The sequence below is a fragment of the Ruditapes philippinarum genome, unplaced genomic scaffold (genome assembly GCF_026571515.1).
Source record: "Ruditapes philippinarum isolate M1 unplaced genomic scaffold, ASM2657151v2 ctg8279_1_1_1_1, whole genome shotgun sequence".
In the NCBI taxonomy this organism is placed as follows: domain Eukaryota; kingdom Metazoa; phylum Mollusca; class Bivalvia; order Venerida; family Veneridae; genus Ruditapes; species Ruditapes philippinarum.
Genome location: NW_026863187.1, coordinates 25,766 through 50,469, shown reverse-complemented (window position 1 = coordinate 50,469; position 24,704 = coordinate 25,766). Strand labels below are relative to the sequence as shown.

At 31.2% G+C, this 24,704-nt stretch overlaps 1 protein-coding gene across 2 annotated transcripts in view; it reads right to left on the bottom strand.

Annotated features, from left to right (window-relative positions):
* Positions 1-12,856: 12,856 nt before the first annotated feature.
* LOC132721413 (equilibrative nucleobase transporter 1-like) overlaps positions 12,857-24,704 on the bottom strand; it is a 30,386-nt gene continuing 18,538 nt past the window's right edge. For both annotated transcript variants that reach the window (XM_060705718.1, XM_060705719.1), the window contains exons 8-10: positions 23,105-23,294; positions 21,187-21,307; positions 12,857-19,545 (exon numbers count right to left, since the gene is read on the bottom strand). In XM_060705718.1, coding sequence (XP_060561701.1) covers positions 19,444-19,545; positions 21,187-21,307; positions 23,105-23,294 — 413 coding nt within the window. In that variant the 3' untranslated portion in view covers positions 12,857-19,443. The remainder of the gene's footprint in view (positions 19,546-21,186; positions 21,308-23,104; positions 23,295-24,704) is intronic.

Below are 24,704 nucleotides of genomic sequence, written 5' to 3'. Positions count from 1 at the left end.
GGGCGCTTTTACCCCTGCGAGAAGTTATACGAAGAAACCCCTGAAATAAAATCAAAAAAATTCAAAATTTAAAATTTTCCTTTTTCCTTTGTTAATTTCAATGATATATTTTTCACGAAAACCTTTTGTTTAACCATAAATGTAAAAAATTTTAGCAAAAAAATTATTCTCCAAAAACATTTCCAAACCCAATTTTAATATATCCCACACTCAACAGTCAGTTTTAAATTTCCTTTAAATACGCTCCGAAATACTCGGGTAATCGACATGTTAAAAAAGGTTTTTTAAATTTTTTTAAAATAAAAAATTAAACCGCGTAATTTTTTGATTGGGCATTTATTGAAAATTCTATAACCAACCCCTATTTTTTAAACAAATGCTTTTGGAAATTTTTGGGGATATTTATAACAAAAAAAATTTTTTTTTTTTTTGGGGCCGCTTTTTTAAACTGTTTTGAGAACTCCCTTGTTGTTGGCCCCGGGGCCCCAAAGGTTGAATTTTCAGCATTGTATTTCCTGATCTGCGATCAGAAAATACAAAAACGCTACGAAAACTGCTCGTGTGTGAGTGTTATAACATATCTCATATAATTTGAAGGGTTATAATGCCGACATTAAAAATAAATATTTGTTGTCTAAAAAAACAAACTCATACATTTTATGAGCAGGGTTCCATAACCAGGGGTATATATTGCCGAGTTCAGCAAAATATAAATATATGACATAATGATATATATAGTGATAGAAATTAAGCATAATTGCATGTAGGTCAATGTAACATTTCATGATAAACCACAACCAAAGGACTGTTCCCTTTTCTTTATCACGTTTCTATGTTTCAAAAGGGGAGTTTTTATGCAGGTTTCCGTAATAAGTTGACATCTCTTGAACGTTTCAATAATTACAACTGCATTTTATTTAGAAATTTTACAATTCAGGTGTGAAATTTGGATCTGGAACAAGGGTTAAAAATAAAGCAATTTTTAATTATAAACAAGAACAGTTTAGTTCGCATATACTTTATTTTTCGTGTAAAGCATTATAAAGAAGTAACAATATTTAATATTAGTTAGCGGTTGTCGTTACTACAACTCTGTCATGGCTTGTTTTTTCTCTCCCTCCTCACAAAACCACATAATACGGGATGTCCAATAGTTAAAGCACTTACGGCATAAAGAAAATGTAACCCTGAAAATATTCAATTATTCGTAAATCTTAACTGAGCAATGTGCACTATGCTTAACATAAATAATCAATACACTTTTAATAAGCAGTGACACGTCTGCTTATAAATGGTTTACCCTGTTAAATGTATAAATATCATCGTATTCGTCTAACTTAAAAACAATGCATGAGATCCCTGACTGTCTCTTATTTTAATTATCCAGTTAGTGGATACATAAGCATCACCACATACTCCTCTTTTTACCAAAAACCATGTTAGATATACCATGTATTGGTTATTCAAATAAATAAAAAAAGGTCATAGTGGTATCTACTCATTGTGCCAGTCATCCAAATATTGCTGAACGCTTAATACTTAATGGGTATCTGGTTAACTGCACATGAAATGGTGCTTTCAAATAGAGCCTCCGCCAGCTGACAAATCGCATACTGGAAGCAAACAAACCCGCACGCAGCAATCTCGTTATTCCCATACAATACGGCAAAATATTGATCTCGGAAATCTATATAAATATAAACTATTGAAACGTTATAGCTTGATGATTGTATAGCTAAACATATACAGATGAAAACACAGTTTTGTACAAATATTAATTATAAATAAGGAATAAACTAACATAAAAAAGTGTATAAAGTAAATACATGTACTTTCTTGGGGGAAAAAACTAGTTTGCATGTATTATTGTGTACAATTTGCAATGAGCAAAAATCTAATATATAAACACATTATTATGTGTCAACATTGATTTGCTTAAATGAGTCATCAAAGCCTCCACTGTTTAGAAATAATGAAACATATCAGACAAAATATATAAAGATAAATAACATATGGTGCAATATCAAATGAAGTTTCTGAAATGATCAGATTGTATGATAATGTAGTACAGCGTTATGCATTAGACATACAATATAACTACTTTTGACAGCTTTTGTAAAGTTAATGAATCGTTTATACGAATACAATTTTAAATGGTAATGGGTGTGGCTGAAAACTGATTTCTTCCTTTGACACGATATATATAAGACGTGGGAATACTACATGCTACCTTTTATGAAATACAAAGAATTCGTTCGCGTGAACTAGTTTGCAGTGTGATATCACTCTATCATATAAGAGAATCTCAAATTTGTGAGTACATGCAAAAGGTGTAAGTAAATATGCTAGATATACTTTTAGTTCGCAAAAGAACTAAAACATTCAAACAAAAGATACGCGGTCACACATCAATTTTGACTTAGAACTGATTGATGAAGTAAGTCCTTATTGCAATAAATACATTATAAAAAAAAGCATTTATTATATATTATTATCATGTTCATGCTATATGCTTACAGTATATACCTTCATATCAATATTGGGCGCTAGTCAGGCGCCAGAGAAAGAGCAATTTATTATAATATTTTAATGTTATGCTAATGACTTACAATCGCATTTATTAAATGCTGCCGCCATACTATATAAGAATATCTGTAAAAGTGTCATTGGTGATAATATGATGTTAACAGAATGATATCTGTCGGTTTGAGCACAGTACAAGTAGCACAGTACAAAACACTTGGCTAGAGATAGTGGTAATAGTGCTGGCATTAAACATCGGTACAACTTTGTACCACCATCTGAAAAAATAACGTATGCATAAAAACAATTATATTTAGTACATAAATTAATGAACATACAGATCACCTGTATTAATGTTATCAGCAAAACTTTCTTCTACAACGTTCACTTTAGAATGTTTTTGAACAGTCATAATGTAGATATAAACGACCGAAAAATAGACTTCTAACAATCTTTAATGATGAATCCCAAATAAGTTACCTATTAATTAATCAACTGTAATTTCGCAGTCGACGAATATGTGCGCTAGACGTTGATAAAATAGAAACAGTAGTAATTTGTTTAGTAATTGTAAAATAAGCTTTTTTACTTTTAAATATTGCTTTCTGTCCATCATAGACAATTCCGACAAGAAAAGAAGTAAAAAGACCTCCCATCATTGTGTAAAGCCAGACACTCGGTAAAGTAGCTCACTGAAAACAATCTAAATATACAGAAAATGACATGACAAACTTTTATATATGTTAACTCAAGCACATGAAACTTAAATTAGTTTTAAGATTGACTGTAAATTGCCGATAATTATATGCTACGCCATAGTTTAATGTCCAATCGTATATTAAAAAATCGCAAGTTCAACATTTTTAAAGGCCCATTATGCCTCTGAATGGCTTTTTTTTAATTTCTCAAGAACGCTTTTTAATTTTTTGTATATAGCTTTGATGGTTCCCGAAAGTTATTTATTGCTAATTACCTGAGACCATTTTTTTCAGATACCTGTCTTGTAAACGTTTTTATATGGAAGTCAAAATACCCACTTGTACTTTGTTTACATTTTGCATACTTTTACTGACACAATTATTTTAACATTTCAGTCGAGGCATTGGCATTTAATATGCTCTAAATCAATTTTAAACATTAAACAATTCCATGTTTACCCATTCTAAAGAATGTAAAATGTATTCGTTCTGAGACATCTGTGCATGGTATTAAAATAGAGAGAAAACAGAAATCGCTTTAAAACGCACGATGTTGCAGGCTCGTTTGATTGAGCCTGTTCGTGGACGTAAGGTAAGTGCAACGTTACCGGCCATGCTCCCCTAGCACCGCTGTAAGCAAGTATCAACATTTTAGATCCATGAAATGGTAACATTTTGAATTTTGAAACCATCCGAAGATCGTTTTCATACGGCGATTATCGATGAAACCATTCATGTGACTCTGTAAGTTAGGTGCCATTTCATGATAAGCGGCGTAATGGTAAGTAATTATATACTTGCAATTTCTTTGCCTTATTTAATTTCAGGACAAATTGTCAAGCGAAATGGATCAGAAAGTGAATAACCTTTCATAACAATCATTGTTAAGTGTCCTGTTAAGATGTATTAAGGTTGCCTATGAAATAATAAAACCGAAGCTGTAAAAGACATAACAAATATTATGAGTTATAAACAACGGTTGGCGCAGGTAACTGCTTTAATGGTTGAATATCTGCTATCTTAGAAACCCTTCGTCTATCTGAAACAAGCAACGAACTCCTGTTACCATATTGTTAATTACTGATTTCACTATTCATTAAATGTCAATTTAAATTTCAAAATATACATAAATATATCATTACATTTTTAAGACAATTAAACAATATTTAAAGCTGAAATTGATTCCATTGTAAGGTTACATCAAAAAAAGTTAAATCATCAGTGATTCGAAATAATTTAGCATTTCGATATTGTGGTGCTTACCTGCTTTCTTTAAAATTTTTAGTAAACGTGTAGACTTAATTTAGGATTTATCTGGATTTCATTATATGTTTTATGATAAAAGTAAATCATACAGCTTGTAACATTACTTACTCAATCGTGGGTTTTCTTGATCAATAGTTTTTCTTTCGTGTTTGAATCAGGATTTGTCAACTGTATGCTCTCTACTGTTACAGGTGGTTGTTAGATATATGAAATCTTTAGGCAGATATTTCTGTGTGCTTACAAGGTTAGACAGTGCCACACCAAGTATGACGAAAAATATGTTTCTTGAGAAAATCCACTTTGATGAGCAAGCTAAAACCATGCAAAATGAATATACAATAAGTTGTTTTACAGCTTTCCTTATTAAATGTTTGAGGGAAAAATGGTTAAAAACTTCAAGTACCCTAAGATTGATACTTCTCGAAATCTGTTCATCTTTTATGTCCCACTTTCTTTTAATTTCTATAATGATATTACAATGATACAGACAATTAAACAAGAAAAGATCCTGTAGAGTACGTTTCAAGAGAAGAATTTTCGAACAATTTAATAAATGCATAAAATAGTAAACATACTTTAATGACCAGGTACACGGCCGCTGACATGTCGTAGCCACCGCAAAATAAAACCCAACAACTGATGAACTTCCGGTTGTGAATAAGTTAGCAACCTGTAGATTAATATAGAAATGTATAAATATCAAGAATTAATGCACTAAACATATAGATGCTAATTGCAAAACAAACAATAGACGTTCAAAAACATATTTTTCTAAAAAAAATGGTATCGAAGAGTTCTGTTGAAGATCCGACGTAAAGAATGATTTCTAAATAACAAATAACTATTGTGTGATAAGTGCATAATGTTTAAAGAAAACATGTGCTGCATTCATTTGCAGAACCATTACCAAAGGACACGATGTTGTGTCCACGGTTATGCGGCAAAATATAGATACCTGATTACTGGGTAACAACACAATGGTAAACCTCCAATACCTATCATTGACAGCCCGGGGAACATTAACCACGGCACGGCTAAAATAAAACACGAATGTTGTTTAGTATAGCAGAACAGATAATCAATTCTAACAAATAAAACATTCTATTAGTTCGTGAATAGTAGTTCAAATGAATTGACTGCGCCCCTATAATATACACTTTAACAGCATTGAAGACAATTTGTTGTAATAGTTTGTTTTTTTTTGTTGTAAACAGTTTTTTAGTTTTCTTTTATTTATTTTTTTTTTTAATTGTTTTTTTGTTTTTGTTTTTGTCTTTGTTTTTTTATTTTTTACTAAACCATATATATAATAAGTAATTTACATTTAACCTTTAGAGACAAACGCCAAACAAAAGTGCCCCCAGCAACAAATATTACACTGAAGTAAAAGGAAGAGATATGTAGATATATATATTTTTTTATCAATAAATCTAAATCATCGACTGTAATATAATGTCACATAAAGGTGTGAAAATTGAAAGGGGTTAGACGTGTTTTTCTCTCAGTAAGAAAAATCATCATTTTTCTAAAACTAATGGATTAATATCTACATCTACATCTACATCATACTGCTTAACAATCAATTATGATTATGACTAGCAGGCGATATTGGATATATTTATATAAAAAGTGAGTTTATAACATTTCCTACATGTCTACAAATGAATCTTTATCGAAAAGTCAAATCAAAAGACGTACAAAGGCAGAAAAACGTAAAGCAAGTAGTTCACCAGGGACAATACAAAATGGACAATTATCCCCTGAGAATCGCTCACCGAACTTGAGTGATGACAGCGATATTTCATATATACTTTTGATACTTTATAAATTTTCTTTTGTCTCTATGGCGGAAGAGCAATGACACATGAATAATGTTAAAAATACATTGTGTAGTATGCATAGTTATTTCATTGGATGCGATGTGCTCATTGTGTTGAAATATCTCATCTTAAATAAACATTTATATGTAAAACGAACATATTAATGACAATAAGCCATTTTGAACATGATTGTTAATTTATAACATATTATCAGTCTTGCAGTTTCTTTTCGGTAAGGCCGATATATTTATGTTATAACCGTTACAAATGAATTAAATATGCATCAATTATATTATATGTTTCTTGTCTTAGAATGTGGCAAGAATCGTGGATTTATTCAGTACATACATTGTATATGTATATAACCTATTATTTGATGAATGTATATAATTTCACATAGGTTTAAAACTTTAAACATTTATCAAATATAGATGTTTTGGATTACATTCATATCAAATGATACTATACATATATATGTAAGTTAAACACAACATTAATGTATTTATACTTGAAGAGTTTGTCTTCTCCGATATTATCATCATGCTATGTTATGTATTTCATATGTATATGCACTGTTCGTTGTCTAGTATTATGCTTTTATCATGTCATCGTGGGCTTTTAAGCCTAAATGATTGAAATGAAACTATCTATCTATCTATCTATATACTTCAAAATAGTAAGGAATATGTACAAACAGTCATGAATAATATATCACCAATTAATTATGAATCGCACCCAAAAAACTCTTGCGCAACATTCCCTTTACGCTCTCCATAATTTATTTATTGTATTCAATCAGTTAGAATTAAAAGTCGTGGATAAATGCAAGCTTTTCGACAGTCTTGTAAGTTCTATTCTTAATTATGGGGCAGAAGTATTTGGATATGACGAAGCAAAGGATATTGAATTAGTTCCATGTACCATGAATGAAATTGAAAATGAGTTTCATTTCCTCCTTATATGCCCAAATTATTATAACTTAAGGAAACAATATCTAAAACCATATTTTTGTACGTGGCCTACTATTAAAAAATTCGAATTACTGATGACAAGTAGAAATCCTAAAGAAATTATCAATTTATCAAAATATTTATACTTTGCATTTCAAAGAAGAGAATTACAAAATATTTAGAATAAAATAAACTGAAAATATATAAATTTTAAGAGGTTAATTTATTTTTCTTTTCTGTTCAGTATTAATTGTTGTTTTGTACCATTCTTCTGTAAATTGTTAAATATTGTACAATGTTTGTAACACGTTTATCCCTTTTCATATGTAATTGAAAGTATATTGGCTATTTGTATGCTCATGTTATTTTATGCCAAATAAAGATTATGTTATGTTATGTTATATAATAACAATCTAATATGGATAAATATGAAATGTTTGTTTTTGTTACCTACATCAATAGGCATATAGTAAAAGTGTATAAATTATTTAGAAATCCTCTACCTGACAGAATTTTTATAATGCTTCTTTAAAAAAAGTGTTATTACCGATCGTATTTAAGATCATAATATATAATAATACAATCAAGATTTGGAACAAGCCTCAAGAAAATGCCATTTTACTATCTAAGAAATTAATAAGAACTTACTTACAAGGCAGTGTATCGTGTTATTCTAGTTCCTAGTTTATAATTGACTTGACCCATAACAACACAACTAATACAGAATATTGATGATGATATGGTAAAACACAGTGATAACATGCTATCCTGTTCTTTACATTGAACTCTTTCATTCTTTACAGTGTCAGACATTTCTCCACTAATATTTGTTTTATAAAACACTGTGACGTTATTAATATCTGCTGCATTGGTAACATCTAAAACTGTTATATTGTCTATAGCATTATCACCAGAATTATATATCATTGCGTTTCTTGTCGTGTTGGTATCCAAGCCAAAGTCTGATGACGTCATATTATTAAATGACGTATCACACAGATTTGAATATATTCCTTCATCTTTGAAAACAAAGACTAGAGAGCTCCAGCCATAGAGGGTACCAGCAAAAAACAAACATTCAAAGAATGCCCATATTGCCATCATGTATTTCACCCATCCTTTCTTACTTTTGCTTAGTGACATTTTACACCTGTAGAGTGTTTCAGTTGTTGATTAAATGACTGTCAATAAAGATCACCTTGATCTGAAACGGAATAGTGAATTGTAATAACCTGTTAAAAATATTGTTGAAAAGATGGTTTAAGTAATAAGATGAGAATGTTTTCTAATTGTATATTATTTTGAAAACTCATAACAAAACACTGCTAATTAATATAAACTTCAAAAAATGATGAGTAAAGTCTTTACTATTTATCTGCTCTTTCATAACTATTTAGAAATATTTTTTTACTAAAATGTTTGAGCATTTAAAATATAGCTAACGTATTAAGTGCTTTAAATTCAAATATTGTTTTACGAGGAAAATAGTTTACAGAGTATCGTTTTCGGTGTTTACTGCTAAGTAACTACAGTGATAAACAACAAGTGATACAGATAAACATAAAATGGCAAAACTTGCATCTATGAGATTGTGATTAACAGTATAAAATTGTATACCTATAAAAGTGTGCCACAAAAGGATATAATTTTATAATTATACCATGCACATTCAACAATTATTTTGAAACAGTTACAAATTTACAACATCGGTCAAATGAAGAAAAAAAAATAGATAAAGAATTATATTCTAAAAACACGTCATATCTTAAGTATCAACTATTTATCTGAAATGATTAGACCACGTAAAGCTGCTAAATTTAGCTTATTAATAAACAAGTATCTGCATTTTACTCGTACATCTGGGCTTAACAGATATGTATACACTAAATTGCAATATGTAGTGAATATAATATAAGCGATTTAAAGAAAACTTTTCAACAACGAACATAAACAAATAGTTTTATATACCGTTGTGTCCAGAAACTATAACAAACTCCTTATATTAAATAATCCACGAGTCAATGAACTTTGATTTTATTAATAATAAACACTGGTAAGTTTTTACATAACTTTCACTACAGTATGAAGTTATAGCTTAAAATGTTTTTAGTTTAGTTTACTATTTTGTGACAGCGCCAGCGTACATTCAGTTAATGATTTTGTTGATGCGCTCAAGGACACTGGTTTTAACTCTATCTCGTTCATGTTTATATAAATTAAACCTTTATTCGGAAGTTAGTAAGTCGATAAGATAATGTTAACATTTTTACGAATCTGTGACTTTTCATAAATAAAGGGACTACTGTAATTTCACATGATTAATTATGCATGCTTGATATAACTCGGAAAAAACAAGCATGTATGTTTAAAGTTCTCAATGTCTGTTAATTAGCCAACTGGAACAGGTTAATGCATATCTAATTACTTTGCCTTTAACTTGTTAAACTGTATTTATTAACTACATCAAAGTTTTATGTTTACATGAAACAGAACATACCAATAATGAAAACCATAAATTCTCTAGATATTTCATTATAAATACGCGTAAAATGTTACAGTTGCAATAACCCTTGTACCAGTACAGATCAGCGGCAGATCGTGATCTTCTATTAAGTCACAACATATTTTGAAATTTTCCCCCTAAAATAATGAATGGTTTTGTCCAGATTTTAATGTTGGGTTAGTCTATTTAAGGTATTTAACGTTGTAAGGGTTAGTCTAGCGGTTTCTTAGGCTCCAAAACTTTCTAATCAGAAAACTAGCCTTGTATATCATTCAACTTTCTTGCAGATGTCCCTATAAGTCCATACTAATATATTGTCAAAGGATAATGCCAATTTTTACTCTTTGTTGTGAAAATGATTAGTAAATTAAATCATTTATGTGCAATTTTCCTGGACAAGAAATCTATTACACGTGCAAGTAGTTGTTATAAGTGTTCATTTTGAATAACCAAACATCGTCACAATATAATAAATTATTTATTATCTATTACTAGGAACGTCTAAAACAGTAGATTAAAGGGCAAACAAAAATACTCATATCAAAAGGTAGAGAATGCTGACATAAAGGTGAACTAGATTTATTCTGAATAGAATAAAATGGACATTGTACATATCGGGAGATTACCGTCTTTGTCGGTATTAATAATTACATAAGATAAATCGATAACATCAATATTTATCAAATCTTAATAACATTTAAAGGTGGCTCATCAAAAATGAACGGCGAACGCATGTACTGTTCGAGCTAATTTAATATCATATTTTAGAATTGTCATCACAGTAGCTTATCAAATGATTACATTACAAATGAATAAAGTTCGTGACAATCGCTCCCTAAGATCTACTGTTAGAACAGACAATACGTCAATGTGAAAGTAGGTTATTAAGGTGTTTCTTTTTACCTAAGTGGCATAATTATTTTAAGTTTTGAAGAGGTCCACTAAACTATTCTACATGTTTAATACCAAAGCTCTTAGCATAGTTGTTCCCACAAGAATACTTAAATGTTTTTATAAAAGACTTTATAAGTAATCCTAAGCACGGTATATTTAAATTTTGTGAGGGACCACAAAGTGATACTTCATGTCAACATTTCCTTGGTAGAAGAATGCCATAGAAGTCTATGAATTTGTAACAGAGTTACCAATGCCCCCCCCCCCCCCGTCTAAGGGAAGATTTACATGAAGCACAAAATTGTGCTGTTTCAAAAGATTGAGGTATGGTGCTGGACTTTCAGTGCAAAATTTTGATCAATGCAAGATATGCAAGTAACAATAAATTCATTAAAGAAATATAATGAAACAACTACTATGTATGTGTCAACAGAAATACATTTGTATAGTTGTTATCACTGTTCCAAAGCCACAAAATATAACAAATACAAAATCAATACAGGATATGGTCTGTTACAGGCAGTCATCAATCAAGGTATGTGGGCAATTCACCAATGACATTTTTTGTATGGGCCTGACTTGGCATCATACCCTGTAACAGACTATTTTAAGCTTTGACCTCCAAGTGTGACCTTGACCTTTGAGGTACGGGTCTGAGTGTTAGGCATGACATGTCTTCTCGTTATAGTATACATTTGCACCAATTTATTTTTAAAAAAAACCTTGATTGATGAAAGTTATATACTGTTGCATATGACACATGGTCCCATTATTGTGAACATTTGTGCCAAGTAATTTTAAAATCCCTTGAACAGTAAAGTGATTATGGACTGGATACAAAATATAATCTATAAAAGAACATGTTAAGCTTTGACCCGTAAGTGTGTCCTTGACCTTGAGATAAGGGCCGGATGTTATGCAAGACACATTGTTTTATTATTGTCAACATTTGTGCAAAGTAATTTCAAAATCCCTTAATAGATGAAAAAGTTATGGACCGGATACGACAAATACTCTCGAATAGACAATGTTGACCTTTTATCACAAAGTGTCACCTTTACCTTGAAGGTAGGCAGCTGTATGTTGCGCACAACAATCATCTTCTTATTGTGAATATTTGTCCTAAGTATTTTCAACATCCCTTGATGGATGAAAATGTTATGAACTGGAAACAAAATATACCTTAGAACAAATGTGACCTTGACCTTGGAGGTAGAGGTTTTTGGTGTTGTACAGGACACATCGTCTTATTATTTTGAACATTTGTGCAGAGTAATTTCAAAATCCCTTGATCTATAAAGAAGTTATGGACAGGACACAAAAATACCCTGTAATAGACTAAGTTAATTTTAGACCTCAAACTGTGGCCTTGACCTTGGAGATAGGCTACTGGTTATTGCGCATGACATTGTCTCATTATTGTCAACATTTGTGCCAAGTATTTTCGAAATCCCTTCATGGATAAGAAAATTATGGACCGCACAAAACACATACCCTCAAATAGACAATATTGACCTTAAATCACCAAGTGTGACATTGACCTTGGACGTAGGGGTCTGTTTGTTTTGCGCATGATACATCGTCTTATTGTAAGTTGTAACAAACATGTTTGCCAAGTTATCTCAAATTCCTTTGATAAATGACATAGTTATGGACCAGACACAAAAGTGTGACAGACCGACGGAGACTATTTCTATATCCACTTTTTTCTTCGAAAAGGCGGGGGATAATTAAATACCCATAGGATGATGCCAAATTTGGTTCCAGGGAAAAGATTAATATCATTTTTTTAAGGTCCACTAAGCAATGCTTTTGGAGGATGTACGTGCATTATTACAGACACGAGTAAGGACCTCAGTAGAAACAATGACGTTAGGTAAATTTGCTTGATAGATTAGCTTCCTCGCATAAAAAAATTCAGTTCCTGACAGGATTCAAACTTACAGCGGTGAGGGTCAAGTAACTTGAAGTCAACCTATACCATTCAACCACAGACACCTCTTCAAATCTGATAATTTATGTTATAATATGAATCCTTAAAAAAACACCATACCTTTAATTAAACACTAAAACCATGTATAACACAATAATTGGATATATAGGAGTATTTGTGCAAAAAATTTCATCTAATAAAGGCAGTTCTGCTTTTCTCAAATAGATCGACGAAAACTTAATACATGTATTTCAATAAATAAGCAACAGTTTTCACAATAATAACTATCCTTTATTAATATATTTTCAAATAAAAGCACACATTAATCAAAAATATGACACAAAAATAAAATTCTACGCTATTGCAAAAAAGCATTTAAAATATCTTTCAACAATAAAAATTGTTTATTTTTTACATTGCCAAACATAACAAAACTGTCTAAAATATCAAAATATGTCAAAAAAAAAATTAATCTATCATTCTGTCCTTTCAAAAAAGATAGGTTTCTACTCATTTCAATTAGGGTTCTTTCAAATATTGAAAAGACCCTTTTTCAATATTTGTAATCTAAAATTTCAACACATGTTTTTAAAACATTGTGAACATAAAATCAACTTGAAATAAAATAAGATACTACATAAAGTAAAACAAAATCAATACTTAATTTATCAAACTAAATATATTGTAAAAATTAAAGCTATTGATATAATGAAATGACTTAGTATGTGTCAGTATTAAATAAGTTGTTTTGAGTCCGACTAAGTCAGACTAAAACCCGTGCTGCGGGCGTTGCACTTTTTCGCTATCACTCATGTACATACTCAATTAAACCGAGTCTGCAATTTTCCTCAAATTATGTTGTTTTTATTTCTTCAAAGGGATCTCTGCTTTTTCTAAACAATCCATACAACTTAAATACTGCTTTTAAAATACCTTTATAGTTAAAACATAAATAACAAGAAATTATCATAGTATTGCAAGCAATCCATAAGTCCCCTACCGGTAAGAGCCCAAGCAACATTCTGAAGGGCCATTCACTTAGGTTCCTATTTTAAGTAAATTTGTTGAAAAAGTTCTTTAAAAGTGATCACAGGAAACAGTTTTTATGTACAGACAGACGGACTGAAGGACACTCTAAAGTTATTTTTTAAACATCCCTGTTATCAAAATATAACATTTTTAAAATCCTATCATGATTGAAGAAGTTGTGGAGTAAAAATTACCAATTTCTCAAAAAAAAGTCTAAGTTCAAAAGGGGCATAATTCTGGAAATAGTCTTGCTAGAGTATTGAACACTCGCAAATGTTGAGTGACAATAAGAAACATTTATATGAAGTTTGAAGTAGATACATTCAGAAAAAGAAGTTATTAAAAAAAAACAATGTTTTTTTCATGAAAATTTTAAGTTCAAGGGAGGTAATTCTGATAAATTTTGTACTAGAGTTGTAAACCTTGCCACATATGATATGGTTTGATGACAAGCAACTTATATTTAAAGTTTGAAGAAAATACCTTAAGAAATAAAGAACTTATAGTGAAAAAACTTAAAAACTAGAATAAGAAATCTTGAAATTCAGTCTATTTGTTGCCATAGCAACCAGAATTTTCAACATAGGAAGATAAGAAAAGGATGTGCATAATTTCCATACTGCCATCTACCCATATGTCAAGTTTCATAAACATATTTTCAGTACTTTTTGTGTTATCACTGGATCCAGGTTATGTGTAAAATTTGCCATATTTTCAGTCTATTTGTTGCCATAGCAACCAGAATTTTCAACATAGGAAGAAAAGAAAAAGACGTGCATAATCTCCATACTGCCATCTATCCATATATCAAGTTTCATAAAAATATTTTCAGTACTTTTTTCGTTATCGCGGGATCCAGTTTATGTGTAAAATTTGTCATATTTTCAGTCTATTTGTTGCCATAGCAACCAGAATTTTCAACATAGGAAGAAAAAAAAAAGACGTGCATAATCTCCATACTGCCATCTATCCATATATCAAGTTTCATTAAAATATTTTCAGTACTTTTTGCGTTATCGCGGGATCCAGTTTTGTGGACGGACGGACTGACGGACGGACAGACGGACGGACGGACGGACAGACGGACGGAGGGTAAACCTAAAGTCCCCTCCGGTAAACCGGTAGGGGACTAACAAGTTCTAATAACAATAAATGTCAAATAATCATATGCTAAAATGACGGCAAAACAATAAAACTTTTACGTCCAAGTACTGTCATACAAGGAGGTTCAATGTACATGAATGTATTCACTCCGAAAGTCTTAAATATAAATAATTTGGTAGTGTAAAATCAACAATAATGTCATGGTTTTTTTTTCATATTTAGTCTGGTGGACAATAAAATAAAATAAATAAATATTATAATCTATGACTATAATGAGATTCCTATTAATTTTAAGTAAACCATCTAATTCTAGCTTTTATGGCGTTTTTCTTACGAAACCCTCACATTTCTTACTATTATAGTAGAATTCGATTAATTATTATTCCTACATGTGTATTTTCTTTATTGTATTAATTTGCATAATATTGATGTATGTACTATTCTTTGCACATGTTTAAGTATTGTTGGTTAAAACAATAAATAGAGGCCATACCTTATAGTATGGTAGGGCCATTAAACACAATTTGATACATGTAGTTTGTTATTCCTCGCGTGGCTGTTCATAAATATTTTTAAGCAAACAAAGTCTTTGGGATATACTATTCTTAGTAACTACATTCACAGTTACTGCATGGCCAAGAGCCTGTTCTGAAGAACTAGTGTCATGGAAAATTAGTAACACAATGCCTAATAAATAATTTGTTTTAAGGTTGTTGGTTTTTGTTATTGTTGGATTTAAATTCAATATTGTATGGAAACTTAGTAGCATTTCTGGTATAGGAGGACCTCAGGTGCCAGCTGTTCATTATTTAAGATGTGAGCTGGTAGACCAACTAATCTTTGATGGGCTAGCTAGATAGCTTCTTAATGTGAAAGAATTCAAAGTGTCATTCAGGATTTGGATTCACAATGTAAAGGGTTAAGAAATTTAAAAGAATAAAAATGCCACTAAACACCAAAGATAATGCCCATTATTGGATGTTACATGTACTGAATGTAATTACTTAAAAGTTAGTGTAAAAAAATAACAGTTTTTGACAAGAAGTTATTAACACAATCAAAATGCAAGGTATACAAAATTTATAGAGGTTAATTTTTATTTAAAAAATCATATATTATAAAAGTTGTGCATAAAAAATAAAATAAGTATTTGAGACAAGTAGTGTACCCTCCATAAATCATTAAAATATGTTAATTTAAACCATAACACCTGCTTAATTTGTGTAAAGGATTTGCCCAGCTTTGAAGTTGGAACAGTCCATTCAAAGGTTGAGGGGTTTCATCATCAAAATACAAAAAGAAAAAATATTCTAGTAATAGTAAGGAAACTAGTAACATATGCTAGCCTGGCTCTATACTGGTGGCAAAGACTAATTTGGTTCTGGCAGGTTAATGTTAAAATGAGTCATTGTTCCTATAAACTTTAAAAAAAAATATCTAATAGAGCTACTTATCAAAATACTTTAACTCATTACAAAATATTAAATAGTGTAACAGTTTTCATATGATAACAAAATAAAAAGATCTAAACTAGTACACTTCATGACTTATACATAAGTCAAGTTAAACATCAAAAATTAAAATCTTTCTATCAATATACGCTGAAAGACATTCAACGACATTTTTTAATGCAATACTTTCTTAAAGCAAAGAGTACATCTAAGATTTCATATACCCATATAATTATTACCTTTTTTCAATCCTTATAATTTATTTAACAGTTTATCTTTTTTTTTTATATGTATATACACAAAAAATATTACCTGACACTGCTGTAAGTAAACAACAGCTCTATCTATACACTTACTTACATTAAAGTTGTATTAAGTGTATAAATTAACAGTTTGCAAAAAAGATACAAAATCAGAAAGGCACTTTACATACCAAGATAGACTCAGCATGATTATTTACTACATAAAAAAGAGAGACTTTTTGTATAAATATTGTGTTATCTGTAATAATTTAACTGTGTAAGTAACAATATCTTTTAGATTTAAGACCAGATTTGTTTAATTATGTCTAGCTTGAAGTAAAATTTACTTAAACATCTCATTAAATCAAAACTAACAAAAAACTTCATATTTCGATTAATTTCGTATACTATAACCTATGTGTAACATAAAATATTACAAAACATACTATATTGATTTACCACTACTTTTAGCTAAAACAAAAAATACAACAAATATCAAACTACATTTAAGCATAAGAGGCTATGAAAATATGATATCTGATCAACAAATACACTCTGCAAAATATATAATTGAGCCGCGCCATGACAAAACCAACATAGTGTGTTTGCGACCAGCATGGATCCAGACCAGCCTGCGCATTTGCGCAGTCTAATCAGGATCCATGCTGTTCACTATCAGTTTCTCTACTTGTAATAGGGTCGGATCCATGCTGGTCGCAAACGCATTACCTTGGTTTTGTCATGATGCAGCTCATATAGTAAACATATAGTAAAGCAGAGTATACAAGGTAAATAGCTTACTCCCGGCTATATAAATATAGTTATTTCTTTACCTGTGATTGACTAAATTGACAATCATCCTGATTATAAGACAAATTGTTTAAATGTGGAAACATTTATGACTACTTTTTTTCTCATCTTTGCTTTTATTTGAATAACCCATAAAATTTAGGGTCATTTACATCTATCATTTCTCAACAAAATCAGCTTTTAAATAGCTCATATAAATTTATAACCTGTAAATTAATAAACTCACCTTGAACTATGGTGAATCTTACAAAATTCTAACAAATATAAATATTTTCAATTAATTCTGACATCAATATTAACAATAGAAATATTTGGTGGATAAAATATATTGTGTATATATATAAACAAAATCATTCTTCAACGAAAATATTAAACTAAAATTAGTGGGCTAAAATGGCCCAGCATTGTTCACAAAAATAAATATTTAGATTTGTTCATGACATGAGGTACATGGCTCTAATGATTTATTTTATCTCAAATCAAATGGTCCCTATGACAAGTGCACAAAAAGTTTATATACAGTTTTATAACACAACATTTATAACGCCACTTTTCATTGGATAATTGTGATATTTATATAATTTTATATACAATGCTACTGTCAATTCATGAAGAAATCTCACTTTTTTCACTAAAAAAGAAAGTTTGTAGAGTTACAATTTAGTTATAAATATTCCAAACAGGTTATATGACCATATATAAACAGATGTTTGCAATAAAACCCTCGCCAGTAGCATTATAGGGACCATATAACCTGTCAAAAATCTTCATCTGCCTACTTATCTACAAGAAAAACAGTAGCATAAGCCTTTAAAGGTACTTATTATCTTAGCTTCAATAGTTCATAAAAAAACATTCAGTTTAGTCATGGTTATACTTTATTTTCAGCAATTATAATTACTGGTAATATGATTATCATTGTTTCAGATCTAAAATTTAATATCTTACTTATCAGCAGGACTATTAAAATATATAACTAAAATAATCCAATTATTTCTAAATTAAATGACATCAAATGTAATAATTAATTATATGCTTGCGTATACATGTATAGAATATATATACGAATCACTGCTAAATATCTCCATAAAAAACCAGTATCAATCTTGGTTTCACAGTTTCAATTTAGCACCTTAAATATATAAACATCTATAGTTCATTCATGCAAGTTCATAATGAAGTAAAGTTATTTATTTATTTTTATATTATCAAGTGAATGACAGATTCACTTCCAAACGGGACAGTTATATTTGACATACATCAGTACTATTCTTGTTAAATTTTAATCAGGTTCATGAAAATACATGGGTGAAAGTTGCAAATTTGTAAGATACTGAAAATTTTAGTTGGGGGGGGCCATAGGAACCCCAGTGGGTCCAGGCCAAAGCCCTGCCTGGGTGTCCAGGAAGCTGGATTCCCCCGGAGCTCTTGATATATAACCTTAACTGCATCACTTATAGGCCTATCAATGCGCAAAACTTTCACCCAAGAAAATAGCAATTTCAATATTGCCACCCAACATATATTTAAAGTAATGATATAATGATAACTAAACCTGATCCTATGAATTTGAAGTATATTGAAGGGGAGTGGTGGTCCTTTGAGTAAGGTATCTGTCTCTCCAACACTGGTATGGTAGGATTCAACCCTACTTTTGTCATGATTAGGTTTCCTCAATCAGTAGAGGTTAGACTTCAATATGGTTCAAATACGCTTTTTTCAAAATCAAACTCTTATAAATAGTGTTTAAACTATTATGTGAAATCACAATTTCAATAAATTCTTTTCTGTAGTCTTTAAAGTATCAAACTTATCTAAGTAAATCATGTTATTCATTTAAAACTTGATTTACTTAATGAGGATCTAATGTCATTTGTTTAAATAAACATAAGATATTTAGTAAAAATTTGTAATATAATAATGTCATTTGTTGAAATAAACATAAGATATTTAGTAAAAATTTGTAAGCAAAAAGCCATAATTTTGCAAACCAGGTACATATCCTTCCTTTTCATATTTTGATACAGTTATGCATATAGTCACCAGTGGTCAATTTTTTTCTGTGAAAACATAGAAGAAACTTCTCTCCCTCTCACCATCATGATTTACAGTTTTTCGAAAAAAAATTTCCATTTCAATCATCTCATCTTCTATGGTTGACCTTAACCTCACCTCAACATTGACCTATAGTTGAATTTAAGCTCTGTTCAACCTTGACCTTTAGTTAACCTTGAACTTCTTCTCTTCCTTCCAACATGTGATCCATAGATACAGAGGATGTACAAACGAAAATAAAACCAAACAAAGAAGGAAAATGTTGGCCTGGAAAGAAAACAATAATATTTGTTAACTATTCAATCATAAGCACTGCATTAAATACCATTTCAACATACATGTGAACTTTTTTTGATGATCAAGTGGGAGATTTTTCTTCAAAAAGAGGGAGATTTTAGAATTTGCAATTAACAAAGAAGAATGTTCTGGCATCAAAAAAGGGAGATTTCTTTAATTTGTGAAAATACCCCTTATTTTAAAAAAAATCTTTGAAAATATGACTGCAGAAAGTGGGTGTCTCCTGCTAAAAATGGGAGAGTTCACATGTATGTTTCAATTTCAAAGAAGAAATTTAATACATGTATTCATACTTGAAATAACTGAACTGTGAAGACATCAATCAATTACTGAAATAATATATAACCTAAGAATTTCCTTTTTTATATCATACACATTCTTTTGTTGGGTTTTACATCAAACCAACTCAGTATAAGTCATTCAAGCAACTTTCCAGCTTTACTGGTGGAGGAAGACCTCAGGTGCCCCTCCATGCATTATTTCAGGCACGAACAAGCACCTGAGTAGACTATCACCATTCACAAGCTAGCTTGATAGCTTCCTCTCATGAAAGAATCCAAAGTCATTGTCAGGATTCAATTCCACAGTGATTAGGGCAAAGTGTTTTGAAGTCAACAGCCTTAACCACTCGGCCACTGATGCCCCCCATTGTAAACTTTCTTTAAGAACATTTTATCATGTACTGTAATATAGATTTTCTAGTAATAGTCATGGTAACCCCTAAAAGACGCTATGTGACTGATATAACATGAGCTATAACAGTAAAAAAGTCACTAGATAAATAACAAGAGGACCATGTTGGCCCTGAGTCGCTCACCAGAAAAAACTGCTTTTCAGTGTTGGAAATTATCCATTGTCAATATTTTCTAATATTAAACTTGAGCATAGAATATGTTTAAACAATAATTTGAAGAAATGTCATGACCTGTGACATTTAAGCTTTAGCTTAAACAGGGCCAATCAAATTAATATGAGCAAACTTGATAAAAGACTACCTAAGAATCCTACAGACAAAGTTTGGTGAACATTCATCAATTAGTTCTGTAGAAGAAGATGTCTAAAGGGTTTTCTATTTTTAGCCCTAGAGACCCCTAAAAGGGGTCAATCAATTCAATATGAGCAAACTTGATAAAAGACTACCAAAGAATGCTACAGATCATCCATCAATTTGTTCTGTAGTAAAAGATGTTTAAGGGTTTTCTATTTTTAGCTATGTTGACCCCTAAAAGGGGTCAAATAAAATGACATGAGCAAATTCAAGTGTGACTGTCACAAGGATGCTACAGACCAAATTTAAAGTAAATCTGCCCAGCAGTTTCAGAGAAGACGACGATTGTTGACGCATGACAATGGATGACGGACGCCAGAGCATCCCCCTTTGATACTTATAGCTCACCCTGAACCTTCGGTTCTTTAAACTATATCTGAGCAGGAAATTTAAAGATCAATGATATAAACAAGAACACCCTCCCCACCCCTGCACCCCACCCCACTCACCCTGAATATATGGTTCTGGTCAGAAAACTTACCCTAGGCTTAAAAATCATATATGCTACCTTTAATTAAAACAAATTGTTTTATCAATTTGGAAATATAGAAGATTTTACTTACATGCAGTGGAGCCTCGGGATATGCCTCGGCCCATGAGAAGAAAGCATACTGTAGAATGCTGAATATACCTGCACATACTATCATGATTCCATACAACATACCAAAATATTCACTTGGAAATCTAAAACAACAATACATATATTGATACATATTTACTTTTAAAATACATGTACTTCTCAAAACAATCAGTAGCATATTTCTTTTGCATAATTAGACTGTTTACGTTTCAGAAAAACATGAGTTTCTCAGACCTGTTAGTACTTGTCTTTTATCTAGACCAGCATTGTCACTTTTTACCTTCCATTGTTACAGCTTAGAACCTTTTACATATCATATCAATACTGAAAACATTGTGGCCTTAAAACATTTCAGAAAGTCAGAAAGAGCTTTATGGAGCGAACTGGATTAGTTACAAATATTAACCTAAATTACATGTGACACATTTGTAGTCATAATAGTTATCATTATCAATAAATGATGACTAAATGGTCCGTGTATTACAGGCATACACAAACTTTGACCTCTCTATGTGACCTCGACTTTGGTAGCAGGGACCTGGATTTTGTGCAAAATACTTAGCTTCACAATGGTAGTCATGATAATGACCAATGATGACTAAATGGTCTGAATACACATTTTCATATTTTTATCTAAACTTTATACCCTATGTGTGACCTTGACCACAGGCACTTGAATTTTGCATGTGACACACAGTCTCACAATGGTGAACATTTGTGCCAAGTTATATTGAAATCCCTCTATGCATGTAGAAGTTTTGCTCTGGACAAGCGTTTTTCAATGACCTCTAAGTGTGACCTTGACCAATGACCTAGAGAACTGGTTCATACAATGCTCTGGACAAAATCTCTATATTTTATCATTTTTAGTGACCTTGACCTTGCATATATTAACCTGAATTACATGTTTCACATCCATAGTCATGATAATGACCATCTGTGTTTAAATACCTCAATAAATAATAACTAAATGGTCTGAATACACATTTTCATATTTTTATCTGAACTTTGACCCCTTTGTGTGACCTTGGCCACAGGGACATTTGTGCCAAGTTATATTAAAATCCCTCTTTGCATGTATAAGTTTTGAAGTTTTATGTAGAAGATATGCTCTGGACAAAATCTCTATATTTTATCACCTTTAGTGACCTAGACCTTGCATATATTAAGCTAATTTACATGTTTCACATCCGTAGTCATGATAATGACCATTTGTGTCTCAATCCCTCAATAAATAATGACTAAATGGTCTGAATACACATTTTCATATTTTTATCTGAACTTTGACCCCTATGTGTGACCTTGACCTTGGCTGCATGGACCTCAATTTTGCATGCGACAATCCGCCTCACAATGTTGAACATATGTGCTAAGCTTTGACCTAGAGAACTGGTTCATACGCATGACATTTCTTCTCACAGTGGTGAACATTTCTATGAAGTTTCATTAGAAACTCTCCATATGCATATGAGATATGCTCTGGACAAAATCTAAATTTTATCATTTTTAGTGACCTTGACCTTGCATATATTAACCTAAATTACATGTTTCACATCCCTCAATCCCTCAATAAATAATGACTAAATGGTTCGAATGGTGGTGAACATTTCTATGAAGTTTCATTAGAATCCCTCCATATATGTAGGAGATATGCTCCAGACAAAAATTGGAAGCAGCCTACCCACAAACCCGCCCGCCCGCCACGGGTAAAACTATAATACAACCCATTTTTCATAAGGGCACATAAAAATGAAATACATTTTCTTGTTTTTTGTTTTATTTGGTTTTACACTGCAGGAACACAATTTATGTCATACGGCTCCAAAACAGGGAAGATGAAATGAAATATGTAAACAAACAATTTTTCATGCATTAATTAGTGTAAGAAGCCATATACTTACATGGCACTGAGGAATGCTGCACCTAGACTATACAGGAAGGATCTATATACTGTCATCACTATGAAGGTAAGATAAAGAACCTCAGTTACAGGAATGAGGACAAGTATAGACAACAACACAGATAGAGCACTTGCTAGAGCCAATGGTAATACTGCAGGCATTATTTCCCTGTACATCTGAGATTTACCATCTGTAATATAGTAAAACACATTACATATTATACAAACATTTTATATATATGACTAGATGCCCAGAGGGCAACAAGTCAAGCCCGCTATCACATCTGACCTTGAGGTATGACTTTAACATTTGATCTAGTTTAAAGGTTCTTGCACGTGACACGCCATCTCATGATGTTGAATATTTGTGCCAGGTTATTTGAAATTCCACCAACTAGTGATAGAATTATGGACAAGCTGTTTGAGACGATTTTTTTTTGCATTTGACCTTAAAGTATGGCTTTGACTTTTGACCTAGCCGGATGGTTCTTGTGTGCAACACACCCCCTCATTATTGTGAATTTTTTTAAAATTTTGGAATATACGAGGGTTGTCTCAAAAGTCTGTGACAAATTTTATAAACTGTTCATTTTTAACGCCAATAGATAATAATTCACACATATTACCATTAAGTTTATTATTTAACATTACAACAAATCATTTACTCTAGTTACTTAGAAATTTTCAGTATTAACAACATTGGTTTGAGTTGTCGGCGCATGTCAAATAATTTGCATTTTGTTATGAATAGGCTAAAATTAATAACATATATTTCAATTATCTGATGATGTGTCTGCATGATGTCACGTTGACTTCCTCTGCTGCTATGTTTACATCATCTCAAATAACTTAAGAAACAAACAAGATACTGATAAATGAAAATACCCATACAAAAATAGGAAAGTAAAAATGGCGATGTTCGAAAGAATTTGCGGCGCAGTGAACAGGTCACTCAGGTTTTGTGACTATTTGGAGAAGACTCATGTTACAATTTTCAACAAATATACCAAATATAACAGTTAAGCAACATATCCTGAGCATTTGTTTACTAACCGCATGAACGCAACCAGAGTTCTGCGCTACAAAAAGCGAAAATAAGGAAAACACAAATAGGAAGACCAATCTCCGTCTCCTATTTCCTACAGCTTAAAGCAGGTGCAATGAGACCGGAAATTCGCATATAGCAAAAAATAATGTATGCCATCCAAACATTCAACAGACATTAACAACCACATGATTTAAGTCTGTTCTTGCCGATATATGGGTAAAGCTGCACCATTATTGCCTTGAAAGCCATTGGGAGTATTTGAGAAAGGCGCCCTATATAGATTAAATGCCGTCTTTGATGTTTGACGTGCTCCGCGATTCAGATAGATGACATGGTGTTTATGGCATATTATTGTTGTTTGTTGATATATTTCTATGTAAATTTGTAAAAATGTTTTAATTATATGGGTTTATAACATATTAAAATATCAAATTCGTACCTATTTTATTCAGCTTTTAAACAATCTTGTCACAGAATATTGGGACAAACCACATATGTTTAGTACAGCTTAACCATTCCACTAAATTACAATAGGTTTTTGAAAGAGTATTCT